The sequence below is a fragment of the Watersipora subatra genome, chromosome 11 (assembly GCF_963576615.1).
Source record: "Watersipora subatra chromosome 11, tzWatSuba1.1, whole genome shotgun sequence".
Taxonomy (NCBI): domain Eukaryota; kingdom Metazoa; phylum Bryozoa; class Gymnolaemata; order Cheilostomatida; family Watersiporidae; genus Watersipora; species Watersipora subatra.
In genome coordinates this window covers 41,416,194-41,438,146 of record NC_088718.1, presented here as the reverse complement: position 1 = coordinate 41,438,146, position 21,953 = coordinate 41,416,194, and the positions used below count along the sequence as shown (strand labels likewise).

Genomic DNA, 21,953 nt, shown 5'->3' with positions numbered 1-21,953 from the left:
AATTAATTTATTTGTTTTACACTAATTTTTCAAATATTTAAAGTTTGAAGTATGAAATTTGAAATTTTATATTGATGTTTGATTACAACTTTACTTATACTTAAAACTACAGCTCACTCTTCCATCTACTATATTTAACTAAATGATTAGTTTTTTTAACATATTGATGTTGTCCTAAACTAGTAGTACCTTGGCATGATTATATATTTCAAAAAATTTGCAAAACCGTTGATTGACCCAGTTGTAAAGTGGTGAACTGCCAAGCTGAATGTCATGGGTTTAAGTTCTATTAGAAGCATTTAATAATCACTCGTGCGTTAACAGCTTGGGCTCGCTGTGCTTCCAATGCTGACCTCAATAGGTTTACCGATGTCTCTAACAAAGCACTTAGGGAACAAAACACGAAGTAACTATATGAGACTTGTTTTTGCACAGCAAAGAATTTCTGAAGTTTCAAACCATCAACTGATCTACAGGTTAGCAGTCTAGTTGGCTACATTAAACAACAGATATGTAATTACTTCTCAATCTTAAATAAGTCACAGCTTGATTGCAGTAAGGATTTGTATAGCACAAGCAAATTAGTTCTATGCAGAAAACAATCTGAAATTGCAAGCAAAGTTGACAGGATGAGCGGAGAAAAAAATTGTTTTCGTCAATCTATCTTATTAGCTCACACTATTTTATCACATGAGAACTGTAGATAATATGATAAATTATTGTGAGCTAATGATACAGAGTGCTGAAAATAACTTTCCCTTCGCTCATCTCATCAACTTTGCTCGCAGTTTTAGGTTGTTTCCTGTATAGAACATGCAATAGAACATGCCAATGCGCATTGCAATAATTTCTAAGACTTTCTGGGAAATCCCAGACCTATTTAAAAAACAACTCCGGCTCTTTCTATTTCCTAACATTGACTCAGTTACTGAAGCGCGCTCAAGCGAGCGTGACCACCTCAGGATTAATGATTCACAATCAGTCGAACAAGGGATAAGAAAAACTGAGCTGTAGTTACAGGCCAAGTGAGATGAAAGCAGTGAGGAGAAGTGAAACAGGTTGCGTTAACAGCTTGGGCTCGCTGTGCTTCCAATGCTGACCTCAATAGGTTTACCGATGTCTCTAACAAAGCACTTAGGGAACAAAACACGAAGTAACTATATGAGACTTGTTTTTGCACAGCAAAGAATTTCTGAAGTTTCAAACCATCAACTGATCTACAGGTTAGCAGTCTAGTTGGCTACATTAAACAACAGATATGTAATTACTTCTCAATCTTAAATAAGTCACAGCTTGATTGCAGTAAGGATTTGTATAGCACAAGCAAATTAGTTCTATGCAGAAAACAATCTGAAATTGCAAGCAAAGTTGACAGGATGAGCGGAGAAAAAAATTGTTTTCGTCAATCTATCTTATTAGCTCACACTATTTTATCACATGAGAACTGTAGATAATATGATAAATTATTGTGAGCTAATGATACAGAGTGCTGAAAATAACTTTCCCTTCGCTCATCTCATCAACTTTGCTCGCAGTTTTAGGTTGTTTCCTGTATAGAACATGCAATAGAACATGCCAATGCGCATTGCAATAATTTCTAAGACTTTCTGGGAAATCCCAGACCTATTTAAAAAACAACTCCGGCTCTTTCTATTTCCTAACATTGACTCAGTTACTGAAGCGCGCTCAAGCGAGCGTGACCACCTCAGGATTAATGATTCACAATCAGTCGAACAAGGGATAAGAAAAACTGAGCTGTAGTTACAGGCCAAGTGAGATGAAAGCAGTGAGGAGAAGTGAAACAGGTTGCGTTAACAGCTTGGGCTCGCTGTGCTTCCAATGCTGACCTCAATAGGTTTACCGATGTCTCTAACAAAGCACTTAGGGAACAAAACACGAAGTAACTATATGAGACTTGTTTTTGCACAGCAAAGAATTTCTGAAGTTTCAAACCATCAACTGATCTACAGGTTAGCAGTCTAGTTGGCTACATTAAACAACAGATATGTAATTACTTCTCAATCTTAAATAAGTCACAGCTTGATTGCAGTAAGGATTTGTATAGCACAAGCAAATTAGTTCTATGCAGAAAACAATCTGAAATTGCAAGCAAAGTTGACAGGATGAGCGGAGAAAAAAATTGTTTTCGTCAATCTATCTTATTAGCTCACACTATTTTATCACATGAGAACTGTAGATAATATGATAAATTATTGTGAGCTAATGATACAGAGTGCTGAAAATAACTTTCCCTTCGCTCATCTCATCAACTTTGCTCGCAGTTTTAGGTTGTTTCCTGTATAGAACATGCAATAGAACATGCCAATGCGCATTGCAATAATTTCTAAGACTTTCTGGGAAATCCCAGACCTATTTAAAAAACAACTCCGGCTCTTTCTATTTCCTAACATTGACTCAGTTACTGAAGCGCGCTCAAGCGAGCGTGACCACCTCAGGATTAATGATTCACAATCAGTCGAACAAGGGATAAGAAAAACTGAGCTGTAGTTACAGGCCAAGTGAGATGAAAGCAGTGAGGAGAAGTGAAACAGGTTAGTAGAAATATTGACCTTTAATTGAAAGCTTATTGGTTCGTTTGCAACCACCTTACAGAAATCAGTACCAACGAATCAATAACCTTTCTGTATTTTTGCCAGTATTCAACAATTTTGCTGATTGGTTTCTTTTTTATCTAAAATTGTTGAGGCAATAATTTGATAGATAGAGTTGAATCAAAAAGTGAATTTAGTATCGAGTTTTGATTGGAGGGTTTCCTGTTTAGGTTATTAGGACTATTCAAGCAAGGCTTAGCTATGCCCACCCACAGCGAGCGTAGCCTATATATATAGTCTAAACATTTTATGTGGCTAGACGATGGGCGTGGCTGCTAGACAATGGGCGTGGCTGCTAGACAATGGGCGTGGCTGCTAGACGATGGGCGTGGCTGCTACAAGCGAGCCTATTGTTTTACATAGCTTATCCCGCTCCTACTTGACGGCTCAGCTATAGCGTCTGCTGTGTCGCGAACTGTTTGTAGCTTTCATTTGCATACGAATGACAACACTCTGTTTGTCTTGTCGCTATGGTTTGAATACAGAGCGCACACGCACACAATATAAAAGTCCCTAGCGATGTGGTGGCTGATGCCAGCGATAAAGTTAAATCTCCTACAATAAATGTTAAAGACCACTTTTTACTATTGAATGGAATTTGGCCACCTCTCCTTCATATATAGAGAATAGCCAATGAGTGTTTTTTGTCATTTTGCTATCCTAATGCTGATTGGTTAAAGTATGTATCATGATTGGCTTTTATTATCACCCTAGTCATGATTCGGCATTCAGTTCGTATTAATCTTTTATGGATTTCAATATTGTATATACGTACAATGTACTATACAAGTATGTCACTTGTATTAGGGCTCCTACATGTTCTTAAATGTACTTACATGTACTTACATCTACTTTCAATCAATTACATGTAAGTACATCTACTTACAACTACTTTTATGCAATACATGTACTTACATGTACTTACATTTACTTTCATGCAAGTACGTGTACTTACATGTAAGTAGATGTAAGTGCAGGACTTACATCTACTTACAATTACTTACATCTACTTACATTTGAAGTGATTGTAAAAGTTTAGAAATCAGTCTAAGTGCCCTGGCTAGAATATTTTTCTTCAGAGCGTTATAATTACAATTTTAATCTTGAAACATGCTAGTATACAGATAGTCTAAAACTAAAACAAAATCTCAAATGAAAGAAAAATATATGTACTTTCTGATAAAATATTATAAAGTTTGACCTAATTAATTGTTTATATTAGGACATGTGTGAAGTTGTTTATGCAAGAGTAAAGAATGTTTAAATCATTTTAATGTTTTTATGCTAAGATAACCCAAGTGCTTACCTTATATTCGCGTGTCTCTATTCATTTACATCGCTGAACATCTACGACTGGCGAGGGCAACTTCCCAACCACCCTCTTGATTTGAATAAAGCAAAAAATGTTGAAAACATAATGCAAAACAGACATATTTGAAATATATGAAAATAATATGTTATTGAAATGTAGTTTTAAAGAGAGTCTAACATTTTAAATGCACCAAAACATGTAAAACAAAAACTAACTTGATGACCTTTGACTGTTTTCTTACCTCTTCTCTGCTATTATTTTATCGAAACATAGGCCCTTGTGGGCAAGTGTAATGCGCAAATCATTTTCAGGTTTGATGACGTTACAATGTAAATTTTGGATGTATAGAAGAGATAAAAATCAGAACCATGTATCCAAGTTGTTGCAACTGGAACAAAAATTTTCAACGCTCTTTCCGAGAAGGTCGGATAGCCAGTTTTCACGATTGATTCTGGCACCCTCGGGAACCAGAGCTCGCACTCCTTAAGGATGCAAACACTTCTAATTAAGAAACCCTGTCTCATAACAAGCTCATTCAGTGTATGCTTAACATGCTTTATTAGATTCATGAATGGTGTGTGGAAGACAACTCCAAGTTTATGGAGTACTAAACATTACCACACTCCATGGTGGATATGTTTTCAACATATTGTAGTACTCATGTACATGTATATACATGTACATGAGTACTAAGTGAATACCCTGCGTTGCATGAATAATAAAAAAAATTTTGCATAAGAAATTTATTTTTAATTAGTTAAGTTTTTTTACCCAATGAATTTGAGCAACCTAGCTAGTAGCTTAACTTAATTCTTACTAGAATAAGAACCATGGCCGTTTTGCCGAAGGCCAAGTTAAGAAAAAAGATTGCATAGTGATCTCTCATGCATTCTTGACGTTCAAAAGTGCTACCTGAGGTCTGAATTGCTTTTTTAAACAATGAACATTAAAAGTTGGCAGAAGTAATAAGTATGATAGGCACAAACATTTTATAGTAAAGTCAGTGTTATGGAGAGTATGCCTGCCTGTAGAACTGGAGGTTCTGAGTTCAATTCCAGCATGAAGCAAATCTTTTGTTCACAGATCTTAAACACAATAAGTGGTCATACGAATGACAGACAAACATATAGATTCACATATATACATGTAGATGTTTTCTTTTAGAGTAAACGCAGAAAATACAAAAGCACTTTATGTTAATTTGCTACAACTCTACTGTATTAATGTGTATTATGTATGTTTTAAGAATGGAGAAACCAGACAAAAAACTAAAGAAAGGCATTTTAAGATTTCACAGAGCTCGCCATTTGGAAGAGGAACCAAGATCTTCAGCGTTATCAAAGGCTAGGTCAGGTTTCAAGCTCAACCAAATTCTTGGATGCTTGTTTTGCAAATTTTGTCATGTGCAACTGAGCTCTTGTTCAGGTTTGATAGACTTATTATCCCTTCATCTGGCCATAGACACCAACCTTAGATGTGCAAAACTGCGGAGACTCAGTTCAGATCAAGGTTGGTTTGTTACATGCTCATGAATGGCCATCTTATCTTAGTACCTTTTTTAATGGCTCCTTCAACTATATGATAGGATTATTTGTTGCTATGTGTGTATGCGCGGCATGCGTGTGGCACGTTTTTGTGGGAGAACGAGTTAAGGTGAGTAAAACATTTAAAGTAAAAGCTTAACATTTGATTTTTATGTAAACCGATAATTCTCCGAGTTGAAACATTTGCATGTTTAAGAAAATATACTTACAAAAGGTAAAATAATATACATATATGATACACACTCATATATATACTATAGCAATATACAACCTTATATAAAACATACTGCATTTGTAATGATATAAACTATATATACAAATGTATATATCCATATATGTGTATTGGTATAAATATGTAAATATGTATATATATATATATACATATGTATATAGTTTGAGCCTGTGAGCGCGTTTGTGAGCGCGTTTGTGAGCCCCATTGTGAGTGCGCCTGTGAGCACGTCTGTGAGCGCGTCTGTGAGCGCGTCTGTAAGCGCGTCTGTAAGCGTGTCTGTAAGCGAATGCAGACACACTCGTGAACACGCTCTCCCAGACCCGCTCTCCCAGACGCGCTCTCACGGACACGCTCTCGCGGACACGCTCTCGCGGACACAATCTTGCAGACGCACTCTCTTGGACACGCTTTCAGGGAATGTGAAATGCATTGGTGAGCATACCTGTGTTAGTCTTTGTGAGGCAATAAATCACATGTTTATGAAATTTAGCACCGACAGTACTTCAACCAAAGCTTCATTTTTGTCTACACTTGCTACACCTTAAATGTATTCATTTAGGGGATGATCGGCTTCTACTGCTCACCAGACATATTACCATCTCTGAAACTAGACGTGCAACACAAACGGGTGTCGGTAATTGTGGAAGTACTGTGCTGCAGAGATATTTAAGTATCAAAGACAAGAGGTAACCCAAGTAATCCGCAAGATTCAAACAAACACTAAAATTTTTATGATATTTCAAGGAATTAAAACTGCTGGTCATACACTACACATTCAAAATTATAAATATATACGAGTATATATAATGTATACTAATATGGGTAACTGGGCATCTTAGGTAGATAAAACCCACATACAACGCTTGCGCAACGCATATACAAGGCACTAGCAACGCACAAACATTGCAGGTACAACGAGCATACACTAGCATCACAACAACAAAAAACGCAGTAAAGAGCTCAGGGTTGCCACAAACAAAAGAGTTGTAATGTTTTAAAACAGATAATAAATAGAATACTTTGTGTAATGTTTTAGACCTGCTTTATTAACAGACTATAAATTTTGTTAATGCATTGTTAATTACTTGTGTCCGTGTTGTATCCACAATGTATGTGCGTAGCTACTGTTTTACCGACCTAAGATGCACCATGATACTAATATGCGTGTATAAGCCTAATCTTGATGTATAAATCTCAAAGTTTGTGTGTCTGTCCTTCGGTATGTCCCATTATAACTATTTAAATCTTCGAACTAAAATCTCACAACCTACTGGATTTGAACTCACCAAGACTGCATCCACAGGTTCACATTCCAATTGTTTAACCACAAGCCTATGAGGGCTCTTATGATTCATAGCTTTTACTATATACTGTATACACCCTTTTCCCAGTTTCACAACTTAAATGACGTATTAATTGAAACGCTATCAACTCTATCAACTCTATGAAACGCGGAATTTTTTTGTCCTTGCCGTGCTAGAGCTAATTTGTTTTCCGCCATACGATATCAACAAACGTTTCTCTCGAAATTAAAATTTGGTAATTGTATCTTAGTTTAGCGTCATCCGCTGTAGTAAAAACATGTTTGCAAACTAATACGTGATGAAATTTTATTTCAGAGTGTTTTGAAACGCATACTAAAACTTCCTTCAAGTATGTTTTTCGTAAGCTAAACTCATAGAAGTTAGATTCAGCATCTATGTTGCGCATCTGTATTGAAGGTAAGTACACTGTAATGTTACATTTTCTTGCAGATCATAACCACAAGATGCACCAAAGTTATTGTAGGTAACTAATTACTAAGGTTAACATATTGTTTTGTTACTATTTTTTAACGATGATGATTTTTACCAGGAGGTGATTGCATTAGATAACTACTATGGGTTTTTATACCACTCTATACATCTATATGATATTTTCTCCCTCTGATTCAAACACTGAAACGAACTAAAATCATATTATCATATTATACTAAATAGTTTTTTATTGTAATTGTAGCAAAGCAGATTATATTTAACCATTACTTGCTAACGATTTCACATTTTCATATAAAAACCTTCCTAGTTATATTTTTCCTCATAATTTATTTTAACAAACACTTATTTCATGATATGAAATTTAAAATTTACAGTTGTTTGAAAAATTTGAAAACCTTTAGTCGTTTTCTTTCTTCTTTTAATTAATTTGAATTGCACAAAATTACTTTTCTTTTAAACTTCATGATATGAAGTTTAAAAGTTAGTACGGTAAATATGTTGAATAAAAATTTTTCTGTCCAAAGACTTTTTATTAGATCATTCAGTTAGCATGCTATATATGTATGTGTATGTATGTATCCTTATATGTATATATATATATATATATATATATATATATATATATATATATATATATATATATATATATATATATATATATATATATATATATATATATATATATATATACATATATATGTATATATATATATATATATATATTTATATATATATATATATATACATGTATATATATAGGTCTTTGCTGAACCACAGTGTGTTGTGGCTCTCTTTGAGCCTCTTCAGCTAATTTGCAGTGGTGTTATGAGTAGTCTCTTTTTCCCAGATGGCTTTCCGGAACTTTGAAGTGCTGGATCGGGGAGGATTGGACATTGATCTCCGCAGTTCACCTTTGAACTGAGAATACACTCTAGATGGATATATATATATATCCATCTATATCCATCATATATATATTCATCTATATCCATATATATATATATATATATATATATATATATATATATATATATATATATATATATATATACATATATATATATCTTTTTGACTCTCGCTGCACTCGGGGCAAAAAAGGTCTCCCACGCATCCCCGAGTGATGCCACGGTTCCAAGCCTAGCTGTGCTACCCGGCGTTGCCCGGGTAGTAAAAAAGTCTTTGCACAGAAAATTGATTTGTATTTAACATATAACAACATTTGCCATTCTAACTTTCAAACTACATATCATGAAAGAATTGTTTTGTGTAGTTGAAATAAATTAAGAGAGAAAATAAAACAACTGTAAAGGTTTACAAACCAATGTAAATTTAAAATTTCATAACTTTCAGTGACCTATATCTTTTGATAACGTATAGTGGAACCTCAGTTCTCAAACATAATCAGTTCCAGAAGGTAGTTCAAAAACCGAGTTGTTCAAGATCTGAAACAATTTTTCCCATTAAAATAAAATAATGTAAATTTTAATCCGTTCCAATGCGAGAAAACAACTTCGGTAAAGTATTTTTTCAACATTTTACACCATAAGCTGTACTTGTACCTGGGTAATAAAAAAGTTTTTGCACAGAAAATCTATTTGTATTTAACATATATAACAACATTTGCCATTCTAACATTCAAACAACATAAGTAAAATGAAAAAACATGATAGGTAATGTATCATGAGAAAAGTGTTTTGTGTAGTTGAAATAAAGAGAAAATAAAAACAACTGTAAAGTTTATCAAACTTTGTCAAACAATTGTAATTTTCAAACTTCATATCATGAGAAAAAATTTTCGTGCAGGTCAAATAAAATTTAAAAATAAAACGACTATAAAAAGGTTTAGAAGTAACAGTGAAATAATTAGCAAGTAATAGCTAAATTGAGTCTGTTTTGCTACGATTACAGTATGAGATGATTCGGTAATGATACAATTAATACGAGCTGAGAAAACAAAATAAAATTTGTGAATATGTTGAATTAATAATAACAATTCTTGCATTGAAGTGTGTGTATAAAAAAGTTACTGTTTCACCACAGCTATCCATTAAAACTCTGAATACAACGATACCGGTACGACGATATGTTATGTAAAAATAAAATATTGTAGTGTCTTTGTCTGATCGGAGGTGATAGAATCTAGACGCTATTCCCACTCGAGATAATACAATTGTCCGCGTAAAAGGTAGTGACCTTAACAGCGATTTAGCAATTAAACCTTAAGAAAAGCCAAAAATAGAGGTTCACAAAAACGGCGTCGTGTTTCATAGAGTTAATAAAATTTGATCGCCAAATTCTAATGTCGAGAGAGTCTATTGTCGATATCGTTTTGCCGAAAACAAATTAGCCCTAATACATCGAGGACAAAAAAGCGTCGCGTGTCATGAAGCTGAAAGAAAGCCATCGAGTTGAAATTATTACGTCATTTTTGTGTGAAAACGGCAAACGATGAATAGGTTATGTATAGAGGCGTGTACTCACCGGAGATTCTCGTTAATGCGCCCTAGAAACCTAGTAGCTGCTGATAGTCCGAAAGGTATGGTATGGTACTCTATAAGGCGGACACTCAATCAAACACGCAGACAGACAACAATTGCCGTTTATATAGTAGATAGATGTATATATATATCTATCTACTATATATATATATATATATATATATACATATATATATATATATATATATATATATATATATATATATATATATATATATATATATATATATATATATATATATATATATATATATATATGTTTACGTATATAACAGAGATAAGCAATCAACTTAGCATGCTTGCGCAAGTAAGCATTGTGGCTCATCTCACAGATGAATTGAATTGAATCAGTTTATGGTAGCTTTTGTTTACTGTAAAGTTGAATTTACTCAACACATTCTACCAATAAGAATTGAATTGAACCGGCTATTTACTGTCACCATAGACGAATTGATTTGATTCTATGTTTTTATAAGCAAAGCGACTTGTGTTAAGTCTACCAATCCTTTCGTCTATTCGTTCTCCCTCTATGATTATTACTGTGTTGACGCGAAACCCATAACGGGCAGTGACATTCTAAGTAGCCAAATCTGTTATTTGCTGTCCGCTGAGGCGCAGATATCTGCGGTATCCAATGTTCCAGCCGTATATGTTTCTACAAGGTCTCACAATCACCTTGTATATTGAGTGATCGATAATACGCGCTACGCACAAATATATTATGGCTTCATGGTTTGCCTACCAACAATAAGCTTACTCGTGTCGTATTTATTAGGATGCAGTAATTTTGCTATGCATATGCATTGTATATATATTTGCTGGTCATCTTTAAAGGTTTGTTTATTTTTATGGTTATTCCTTGTTTTTTCTTCATTAATATTGAATACTTGCCTTAACTCTTTCTCAATGGAAAGTCTTTAAAACGGCTAGCCTATACAAAACATATATACAAAAGCATTGATCACGAATCACAGAGTTGACGGATCTACCCAAAACTTTGCCACATTAAATTCTGAATGTTGGGTTATCATTTTGCCAAAAGAACAAACTAGTTCATTTTTTTCATTCAAAAATAGTGAGTGATATGTTTTTTTATTTTTTTATTATGAAAGATGAAAAGAAAAAGTGTAAACTGCAACATAAATGTATTTCTGCTAGCGAAATTCTTCTACACTTGACCTAAAATATTTCTGATCACTACATTTTGATATTAGAGGTGTGTGTCTGCGTTTAGGTAAAAGTTCAATAATAGTAGTGTTTTTTTGTCAGCAGGTTTCACTAAGCTGCAGAAATTATTAAACATCCCTTTTGTTTGCCAAATGCACTGAATCTCATACAGAATTTTTTGACAATTCTAAAAAGCTTTAAATTAAAGTTTTATGACAAACTCTGGTTATCACAACAAAAAGACTGAGCGTGAGTTTCAGCAAAAGATTGTCAGCATGACTTACTTTCATCCGGAAAATGCTATGAAATTATTGTGAGCCAGCAATAAAGTCTGTAGTGAAAAATTGGTATTCACTATACAAACAGTCAAAGGACTGAGCTAATGTGTGTAAATAAGTTAGTGATTGTGGTTTATTGTTATTTTGTTATATTGCCATAAGTCAGTTTTGGGTATCAATTGATAGAGAATTGATTTTGTTTATTTGGGTAAATTGAATTGAATCAATTAATTAAATTTAAGATATTTAAAAAATTGAAACTGAATTGTGGTATTTTGCAATGAATTGTACATTGAATTGATTTTTACACAAACTTTTATGTAAAAGAATTAGAAATTGAGTTGTTAATTTCTTGACAGGAATTAAATTGAATCAATTCAATTTTAAAACCTTATAATCAGGTCATATATAACTATAACCTTATAATCAGCAGATATATATCTATATATGTTTATATATCTGGTTGATATATATCTGTATATGTATGGTTGGTATATATATCTGGTTGGTATATATATATATATATATATATATATATATATATATATATATATATATATATATATATATATATATACCAGAGGGCTACTATAATATATATATATATATAGATATATATATATATCTGGTTGGTATATATATATATATACCAGAGGGCTACTATAATATATATATATATATATATATATATATATATATATATATATATATATATATATATTATAGTAGCCTTCTGGTTTTCCTTGTCCACTACCCCTATATCCGGTTGGTGTATATATATATACTCTAACCGGATATAATGGTGGTGGACAAGGAAAACCAGAGGGCTACTATAATAGATATAGCAGTACCTAATGACTACAATATAGCCTGCAAGGAAAAGAAAAAAGTGGAGAATTATTTTCCTCTTGGAGAAGAGATTGAAAAATGCTAGGACGTAAAAACAACTGTAATTCCAGTAGCCATTGGGTCGCAGGGCGCAATTAAACCTGCGCATAAAATGTGGCTGGCCCAGATACCAACAGCAATCAACTCAAGTGAGTTGCAGAAAAGTGCGCTATTGGGAACAGCTAAGATCTTGAGGCGAGTGCTAAAACTCCCAGGTCTCTGGTAGGAGATCCGAGTTAGAGCAGAAATTACCACCAATATATACATATATATGTAGATGTATATATATATATATACATGTGTAGCGAATCCCCTGGTTCGTAGTTATATTGTCACATACGGGTGATGAGGCATAGTGTATATTCTATTAAAAGTTTATTATGTATGCTTGTCAACACCGTGAAACTACAATAAAACAATAACTCGATTGTCGATAAAGGTTATTGAAAGTATGCTAATTATACAGGTAGTCATCTGCAAAGCCATTTAGAAACATATAAAATAAAACACATAAAATGAAAGATATAATATTTACCTTAATAACACATCCAGGAGATTGCTAAATAGTATGTGATTTTCCTTCTGTTTAACTCTTGATTATATGTGTATGCGATAGATATTGGTGTAATGATGAAACTTAATAGAGATAAAAGAAAGTATCAGCATCAAAAATGAGGCTTAAAAACTACATGTTGTTGGCTCAAAGGCTGACAAAACAATGACACCTAATCAAACATATGGCACTGTGGCAAGTCGGACAGACCACACAAGACCATTAGACCACCCAAGATTAACAGGTCAACTGGCATTCACTCTGGGCAGGAGCAGTGAATCACACAGGGTGACTAGACATTGCAGTGCACTATCAAATTAGGAAATTTAACAGATAGCAGAACTTTACAACATGTATATACATATACATATAGATAGTATATGATTTTATTGTATGTAAAAATTACTGAATGTAAAAAATATAAAAGCGTAGTTTTTGTGATGTATTTTGTAGTTTGTAGCATAGTTTGTAGTACCTTACATAAATGTTTTGTTTACATTACATTTATATGAGGTAGAGCTGTAAGTACTCTACCCTGACCGTATCAGTAGAATGTTTAAGCCTGCAAGCTACAACAGACATCTCTTTGATTGTTTTTTTTTTCAGAATGAAAGAATTCGTTCGTAATGTTATCAAACCTTGTCGTGATTCTGCACTACGAAATCCAGCTTCAGAATTTTATCGGCTTCAGTCCTTTAAGATTTACCAAACAGAGTTGCCTCAAGGTTTATCAACGGAGAAACTACCTGCGCTTGGGTTTTGGGTACGACGATGTAAGTCATATTTTACAGTTTTCAGTTAACATTCAGGCTATAAAAAATATTTGAGCTGCCAAAAACACAAAATTCATTCCCTCTTTTAAATGGATAAACCTGAGTAAAACGCCATTTAAATGCCTCTTGTTGCCCCTCATCGCCTCTCGTCGTCTTTCGTCGCCTCTCGTCGACTCTCATCGTCTCTCCTCGCTACTCGTCATCTCTCGGCGTCTCTCGTCAACTCTCGGGGACCTCATTCGGTCGGTAAGACGACGAGAAGAAAATAATTTCTAAATTATGCTTCTGTTTTCTGTGACTGCAGCATTTACATAACCTTCTACAACACATGCCTTTTACACAATGCTTCTATATTTTGAGCTATATTTTAAATTATATTTTTAATAATGTATTAATAACTCCAGAATAGTTTAACATGCATGTCATCATTCATGTTATAGCAAAAGCTGCAAGGATTTCAGTATGCTGTTCAGGCTGTGAGTTTTCCATAGACGTCAGCTCTGCATTGACTCACAAAGAAGTGCTCGCTTCACACCAGAGTAACTCTCCATCATGCCCTTTCGTACACGGTATGTTCAAAAGAACTCGTAAAACACAAAAGCTTACACAAATCTCAGTAGATCTCATCACTAAGTATCGGTATTTTTCTATAATGTTTTGTTTTTGTTTTGACTGTGAGAATGTTTTAAGATTAAGATCGACAAAATTTGATTGCAGCTCAAACACTCAGAAGAAAAGTACTTGCAAAAAGATGTCCCTAGTTGCTAACCTTGCTATAGTTGCTAACCTTGCTATAGTTGATAACCTTGCTATAGTTGCTAACCTTGCTACAGTTGCTATGGTTGTTAACCTTGCTATAGTTGCTAACCTTGCTACAGTTGCTATGGTTGTTAACCTTGCTATAGTTGCTAACCTTGCTATAGTTGATAACATTGTTATAGTTGCTAACCTTGCTATAGTTGCTAGCTTTGCTATAGTTGCTAGCCTTGCTATAGTTGCTAGCTTTGCTGTAGTTGCTAACCTTGCTAAAGTTGCTAACCTTGCTATAGTTGCTAACATTGCTATAGTTTCTAACCTTGCTATAGTTGATATCAGCTATACATTGCTATAGTTGATATCGGCTATTGCGTTCAAGTTGCAGTGTGTTGCATATCTATTCTGTCGATCTTTTTGCAACAATAGACGTCATAATTGCAATTTCGCTTGATCTGAGTGTTTCAACTAAAATCAAGTTCTGTCGGTATTAATCTTGAAACATTCTGGCAGTCAGATCACCCACAAAATCAAAAACAATTGCAAATAATAGAAAAATACCGATACTTTCTGATACAATCTATTAAAACTGTGTGGGTTCATTTTTAAATAAATTTGCTAATTTGTTTTTTCAGCAGCTCATTAACAAGTAAAACCTTTCTTATTGCTTTGAATTTTATGAAAAGGTAATCAGCTGTAGCATTTCATTAAATAAGAAAAGCTGCCCGCGCCTATTAAAAGGAGACCGTAGTGATTACGTTGTTATGATTGGCATGCATTAGTTTATGTGACAGAAAATATATTGGCTCTGGTTTAGATGAACTTCACCAAAATTTAAGAGCTAATCTACTTGTCTGGCTGTTCATAGAACTAGCTGAGCATATGTTCATGGAATTTTTCTACTCTGTCATGCAAAGGCTAGGGAAAACTATTGATTGTTTTAAAGAATTGGTTAAAAGGGTTTTAGCAAATTATATTACTGAAACTTTTTATAATATTTTCCCGTCTATTTTGAATTGATCGCTTGATTGAGCAATTTTATTTCCAAAATGCAAAAAGAGCAAATCGGTTCATGTAAAAATAATAAATAAAATAAAATAACAACATAGCTATTCAATAGCGAAAGATAAATTCTTTCATTAAGGATAGATTATAGGCAGGCAAGATATTTATTTTTACATATATTTGTAGGCCAAAAGCGTTACAATATACCATATGTTTTGAGTGATGTTTGTTGGGAGGTCAGTTTCTATGACGACAATGGCGCAGCAAAGTTTCAAGCAGATTCTCTCAATGACCTTGGCATTGCTGAAAAAATAGATGATGAGCCTGAACTAGCAGTACTGGATAGAAGACGGGCTACATACCTTACCCACGAAAATTTATCTGGCTTGAATATTGAAGAGCTGGCGAATGCTGGCTTTTACCACACTGGTAAGTTCTCTATTGTTGCTAGATTACTTAAGTGTTCAGGGTATACATAGAATTTATACAAGGTGAATGTGCTCATTTAGATTCTGGTCAGCAATGACTATACGATGTTTACAAAAGATATCTAAAAACTCTCACAATACCGGAACAGCTGCCTAATCATTACAAACCTTTAGTTTAATTTCAAGTTTTAATATTTTTTGTTTAATATGAGCTATAAAATATATAAAACTCGGTGTTAGAGGTCAACATACCAATATTGTTTGCAAATTTATGGCAGATATATTTAAATTTGGTAAGCTTTTTTAATCTTTACCATGGTAGTGACAGACACAAGAGCTGTGTCTGTTCAATTGTTTATTTATCTGAAGCCACTTTTAGAGCTTTAAGAAAAAAGATGCATCCCATGGGAATAGAACTCAAATATTCGGTTTGGCTGACAGATGCACTAACTCCTGCTTCACTCAGCAATGTGGAGTAATTATGTAGTGCAGATGACTGCCATCATATTAATATGAATAAAAAATATTAATGAAAAGAAAATCAAATAAGGAAAATTCAAAAGAAACTAATAAGTTTCTGAATAAATGAAATAAGTTTGACAGTTACATAAAAAGGATATTTTTAGTCATGAAGCATAAATATAAGAAACCAATTAATTCTTAAAAGCAGAGATTAAATTATCTGGCTTGTCCAGTTTCTAGCGATTTAACAAATTGATCAGAGCTTTAACAAAAGTGAACTAATAGGTTTTTCTATTTTAACCTGCTAATGCTTTCTATTTTTTGTGTACCATGAAGAGTAAAATAAAAATAAAAATGCAAAAATTTATTTACAGGTTATGGAAGAACGGTGTGTTTCTCTTGTAAGCTGGTGGTCGACAACTGGGAAGCCGTAGAAGATCCATGGATCCGTCATGCTCGGGCATCTTCAGCTTGTCACTTTCTCATCAATAAGAAAAGTCAAACCTTCATTGCAAATGTCATTGCTGAGTACGGAGAATATATAACTCCAGAGAGAGAGCCAAAAGTTTTGGTAAGGTTTTTGGTTTTAAAGACGAACATACTCAAAATTTTAGTAATTTTATTTTTTTCTGGTATTTTTTACCGTTTACAATTTTTTCTGTTTGAGATGATCTGACTGCCAGGTTTTTTAAGATTAAAATTGGTAAAACTTGACCACGGCTGGATCAACTATATCGTTTGCTGACTACTGGAATCTGTTTGATGTGTGATAAATTCTCTCACAAAAACATGCTGATTATTGTTTGCTGAAATATGACATATCAAGTTCTGCTAAATCTCTATATTTAAAGATTAATATGTATCAACTTTATTTACACTGATCAATGTCATTTAAATATCGCTACACCATGAAATAAAAACCAAAATAGAGAATTAAATTGTATATTGAAAGAAACAGCTCTTTTTGCATAATTCTGTTCTGTAATGTAAATTTTCAGTGTTAGTATAAGGTGTAGTAGATTTTCTAAGGAGGTTTATAGAAATGTAACGGATGGTCAGACAGGTTGGAGATATGATCTGAGTATTTCAAAAAGCAAATATTTATAAACGCAAATAGCTCATCAGCATTAATGGTATTTAGACATTGATCATAACTGCCCATATCAGACAGTATAACCCTGAAACATAATTTTTGAAAGTGTTTTAACTTTTTTATCAGTTTTTCATACAAAGGAATATGGTTTTTCATACAAAGGAATATTAGCTTATTTGAATTTAATTGAAGTGTTTTTGTATATGCTAATATTCTTTTTAATTGTCTAACTTTTGCTATACCAGACTAATGGTAAATATAGGATATTTTCCAGCATAAGGGTAAAACCTTTTTAGTACACATATCCAGGCTCGCATTTGCAATAAGTTAACCTTTGTCGATGCATGATGACTTTTCCATAATGCATGCTGCCATAATGCATGCTGCCATAGTTTGGTACAACTCTTTCAATAAATTCTGACTTCTAAAATGTCTTTACCAACCATCTCTCGGTTGGTAAAGACCTTTTAAAAGAGTGACTAAGTGTAAGGGTTGGCACCATGCCAACTCTTACACTTTTCTCTCAGTTTAAGAAGACTTCAAGCATACTTAGCATGTGTGAATACAAACATGACTGTCATAACATTGCTGACTTCATTTCAGACTGCTGCCATAGAGTATAGCAATTACAAAAGAGTTTGTGTGTGTTTGGAATTCGATTTGAGTTTTAAGAAATGGAAGTTAATTACAATATAAAATAACCAAGTTGATTTTTTCATTATTAAAATTCTATTCATCAGTTTTGTATAGAAACATCAGATCTGTAAGATGTAGTTCAGCTTTATTAGTTGTTACAGTGTTAGCACTTTTTATCTACAGAAAAAACGAGAGTTTCAACTTAATTATTCATCTCAACTGATATAAATTATAAATAACTTATTACCATTCTCCTGCTTTGAGTAAATTAGATTGTAAATATGGTGCAAGTTCCTGGTTCACCTAGCTTGACCTTGAATACCAAAACAGTTTTTTTATTTGTGATAGAAATAGGAAACTATTGTTGAAATATGTGCTGGTTATAACTAGCTGAAGTCGTCTTACCTTGTAGATAACTGTCCTACATACTGACACCTAGTTTAACCAACATTGCTTTAGTTCTATAATTACTTTTTGTATTTACGTTATGTCCTAATCATTGTTTTTTATTTGGTACAGTTAATCCTTGCCATACAACATTAATTCGTTTCAGTGTGCGCATCGTAAGGCAACACTGTCTAAGAGCGGTATAGAAACCCATGTGTTTATCTAATGCAAACCCTCCCTAGTTAAAAACATCAAATTTTAAATACGCGGAGTACATATTTAAAATTAGCAACAAAATAGTATATTCACCTTAGTAAATATAGTTACCTACAGTAAATTTTGTGTATTTAGTAGTTATGATCTGCAATAAAATCATTTTCTCATTTCTTCCTTTAAAATCATTATCAATCTAGGGACTAATGGCTAACGAATTAAAGTTATAGGTCTATATTTGTAGCGATATAGTTATATATGTATAATAAATAAAATTATTGTAAATATTGTAATAAACCCTAAAATACACAATAAATTTTTACCTTCGCCTACTTTTCACTAATTTTTTGTTTCACTTATGCATTATCAAGCATTAATTTTACGAAACACGAAGAATGCTGAACTGATGGAAAGCGAGCATAGTATCGCTTTCAGGTGTTGTGAAAGGAATTTTGGCGAATAGCATATCTTTGCGATCTTGACATATTTAGCCCGCCAACCAAAAATTTGAATTTTATAAGACATTTTCATTGATGTCATATGGCAAAAAATGCAACGAAAGAACAAAAAAGTAGCGTTTTGCATCGTAAGGCAAAAAACCGTAAAACAGGGATGCCGTCCGTAACTTGTGGGTGAGCTTTAGGTTAAATGAACACACTTGAGCAAGTTCTGGACTTAAGAAAATGCTCATGTGCTGACTAGTTAAGTTCAACAAATACGTGGTGAATTTTGCTGACAAGGTAAACTTATGTTAACCACTTCGCATACAATTAAGCAAATGGTATTACTTTTATGATGTGATTGAAACAAAATTAAAAAAAATTTAATTTTAGGCAGTTACAACTCGGATGCTGCGACCTATAATGCACACAGATGTCGTACAAAAAGCCATTCATATGGTGGAAAACCCAGATGTTGTTCGAGATGTCCTGATAAGTCGGATTAAGGTATGGTCATATATTATACAGTATATTGTGCTCACATTCTCAAGTCTAAAGCCCAAGTCATAAATTCTATAATGACTGGCAATTAAAAAATGGCAAACTTAACTTGCGGAAGGCGAACTGTAAAGACTTTTGAAGTTCAAAGTCTTTAAATTACAGAGAAATTTTACGATAATCTGGCATATTGAGGTAACCATCTTTGCATCAAACTCGACTGGTCATGGAAATGTGAGAGAATAGGTCAGGTCTAGATTCTAATGTGAAGTTTTAAATTTATTACAAAAACTGAAGCATATAAAATGCAAATTAAAACAAAAAAAGCATCTTTATTAAAATGTAAAATAATTTATTCAAATTTAAAAGCTGTTACGCAGTTTAAACGTTACAACATAAAAACGTATTATTTGAACATTATTTTTCTTTATAAGCAAAAAGCTAACATAAATTCAGCTGTTTGCTTCAGAAATCATTATTAAAGTCTGAGCAGCTGTTTTTAATTAAAGCAGTTGTTATCTTATCACTGCTGGATGTACGTACATGTACGTGCATCATTAAAAGCTAAGAAAAATATGCTTAATGGCATATTTTTGCTGAAAGATTGTCTAAATGTCACACAAAGTTTGAAAAAAATTTAATCAAAACTTTTAAAAAAATTTGACAACAAAAGAATATTCAAACTAATCTTCTTTTGAAAAAAAATTTAGAAATGTTTACTGACAATTAACTCTATTTACTGTTATTACTATTTTTATCACAATATTTAAGGTTGGTTGCAAGGGCCTTATCTAAAAGCCAGAGGATTGTTCCTTTCTTCTTCTACTCCAAAGCTTTTATTATAATTATTATGATTTTATTTACCAGTACGGAGAAGGACACTTCCGATACATTGCTGACCTGCTGAGAGCCGTGCAAGAGACAGTCGCATCAAACCAAACAACTGATGTTGACGAGACAACTCCTCAACTTCCCACCATTACGCCATATGTGGAGGGTGAAGCTCGCAGCTCTGCTCATGACTCAGATAATGAGAGCCAGTTAGATGACACCAGCTCTATTCACTCTATGGATATAGTAAAAAGCATAAACTTCGGATCAGAAAATACTGCCTCAACTTCAGAGCTTCCTGCTGCTGGAGAAGCTGCTGTAAACGCACAGTTGAAAAATGGTCAGAATTAATATTTGCGCATAGTGCACATAATTTGCAAAATAGCACAAGAGACACGAAAATGACAAACCGAGTTCCTGCACAATAGATAATACATAAAAGACTTTAGTCATAAAACAATGTTTCTTGTCAGCAAACAGAATTTTAGTGATACAAGACTTGATGTGAAAAAAAATGAATGACAAAGCATCAACCTTAATTCTTTTTGCTTATCTATCTTCAGCTAGCGAGAGTTGATAGTTCACTGCAATGGGAACGAAATTAGGACAGGATGTGACGAGCTCTGCCCAGGAACAAGTGAATTGGGTTTACAACGTTAACAAAAATACTTAAACTAAAAGGATATTTTATGATGCTGAATTTTTAAAGCATTTAAAAAAACTCTAGAAAGTTTGAAAGTTAGAAACTAATTAAAACATGTTCACAGTATGTTTTGTTTCTTAACAGGCCATGATTTTGATGATGTGTTAAAACCAGGAATGGCGCAATACATTTAAATAACTTTTAATCATCTTACTAGTTCATACAGTTTGGAGCAGAAGTAAAAATTGTATACACATGTGCACGAAGTTGAACTGTTAATTTTTTATTTAGTAGATAAAAATGAAGAGGAAACACTGACTACTGGTTTAGAAACAAGCCAAAGTCTTTCCACCATCAGCAAATTTGATTTCAAAATGTTCAATGATGTAAAATCTAGATTTATCTGCTCTGTGTGTATGACAGAACCTGTTGGTGTTGCTATGTTGCCATGCAGCCACTTAGGTGAGTCCCTAATAAGGTTCAGTTCGTCAGAAAGTTTTTAAATCTAATCCTAAAATATTTTCATACTAATTTTATTTAAAAAATAAATGCAAAAATAAATGTTTAAAAAATATTATGGAATATATTTATCTGATCACGAAAGGCCTCAATAAAGAAAAGAACTCTCATTTTAGCTATGTGGCTATTGATTGGGTTTTTAACCTTGACCTCTTTTCCCATAATTCTCTGCTTAATTGTTGCTTGGTAGTTGGAGCAGACACTCTTTGTTTCACCACGCATTTAGTTCATATTTTAAACTACAATAAATTTCGTAAAATAGCTATGAGCACTTTGTGTTTCTCCTTAAACGCCTTAAAACTTTTCCACTTTTTTTGGTAAAAAATTATTTAATTTTTTTATTACATCATAATTTTAAATGCAGATACATTTTTTACGGTATCTCATTTTGAACGTAATTATTAAACATGTTAAGTGGCATCACAGTCAAC

At 33.2% G+C, this 21,953-nt stretch overlaps 1 protein-coding gene across 1 annotated transcript; it reads left to right on the top strand.

The window, feature by feature from the left end:
• The first annotated feature begins 15,705 nt into the window (after positions 1-15,705).
• On the top strand, positions 15,706-20,711 carry LOC137408075 (uncharacterized). The gene is made up of 4 exons (XM_068094466.1): positions 15,706-15,801; positions 16,637-16,833; positions 19,425-19,538; positions 20,397-20,711. Exons 3-4 carry the CDS (start codon positions 19,440-19,442, stop codon positions 20,709-20,711), a joined length of 414 nt encoding a protein of 137 aa, XP_067950567.1. The 5' UTR covers positions 15,706-15,801; positions 16,637-16,833; positions 19,425-19,439.
• The last annotated feature ends 1,242 nt before the right edge of the window (positions 20,712-21,953 follow it).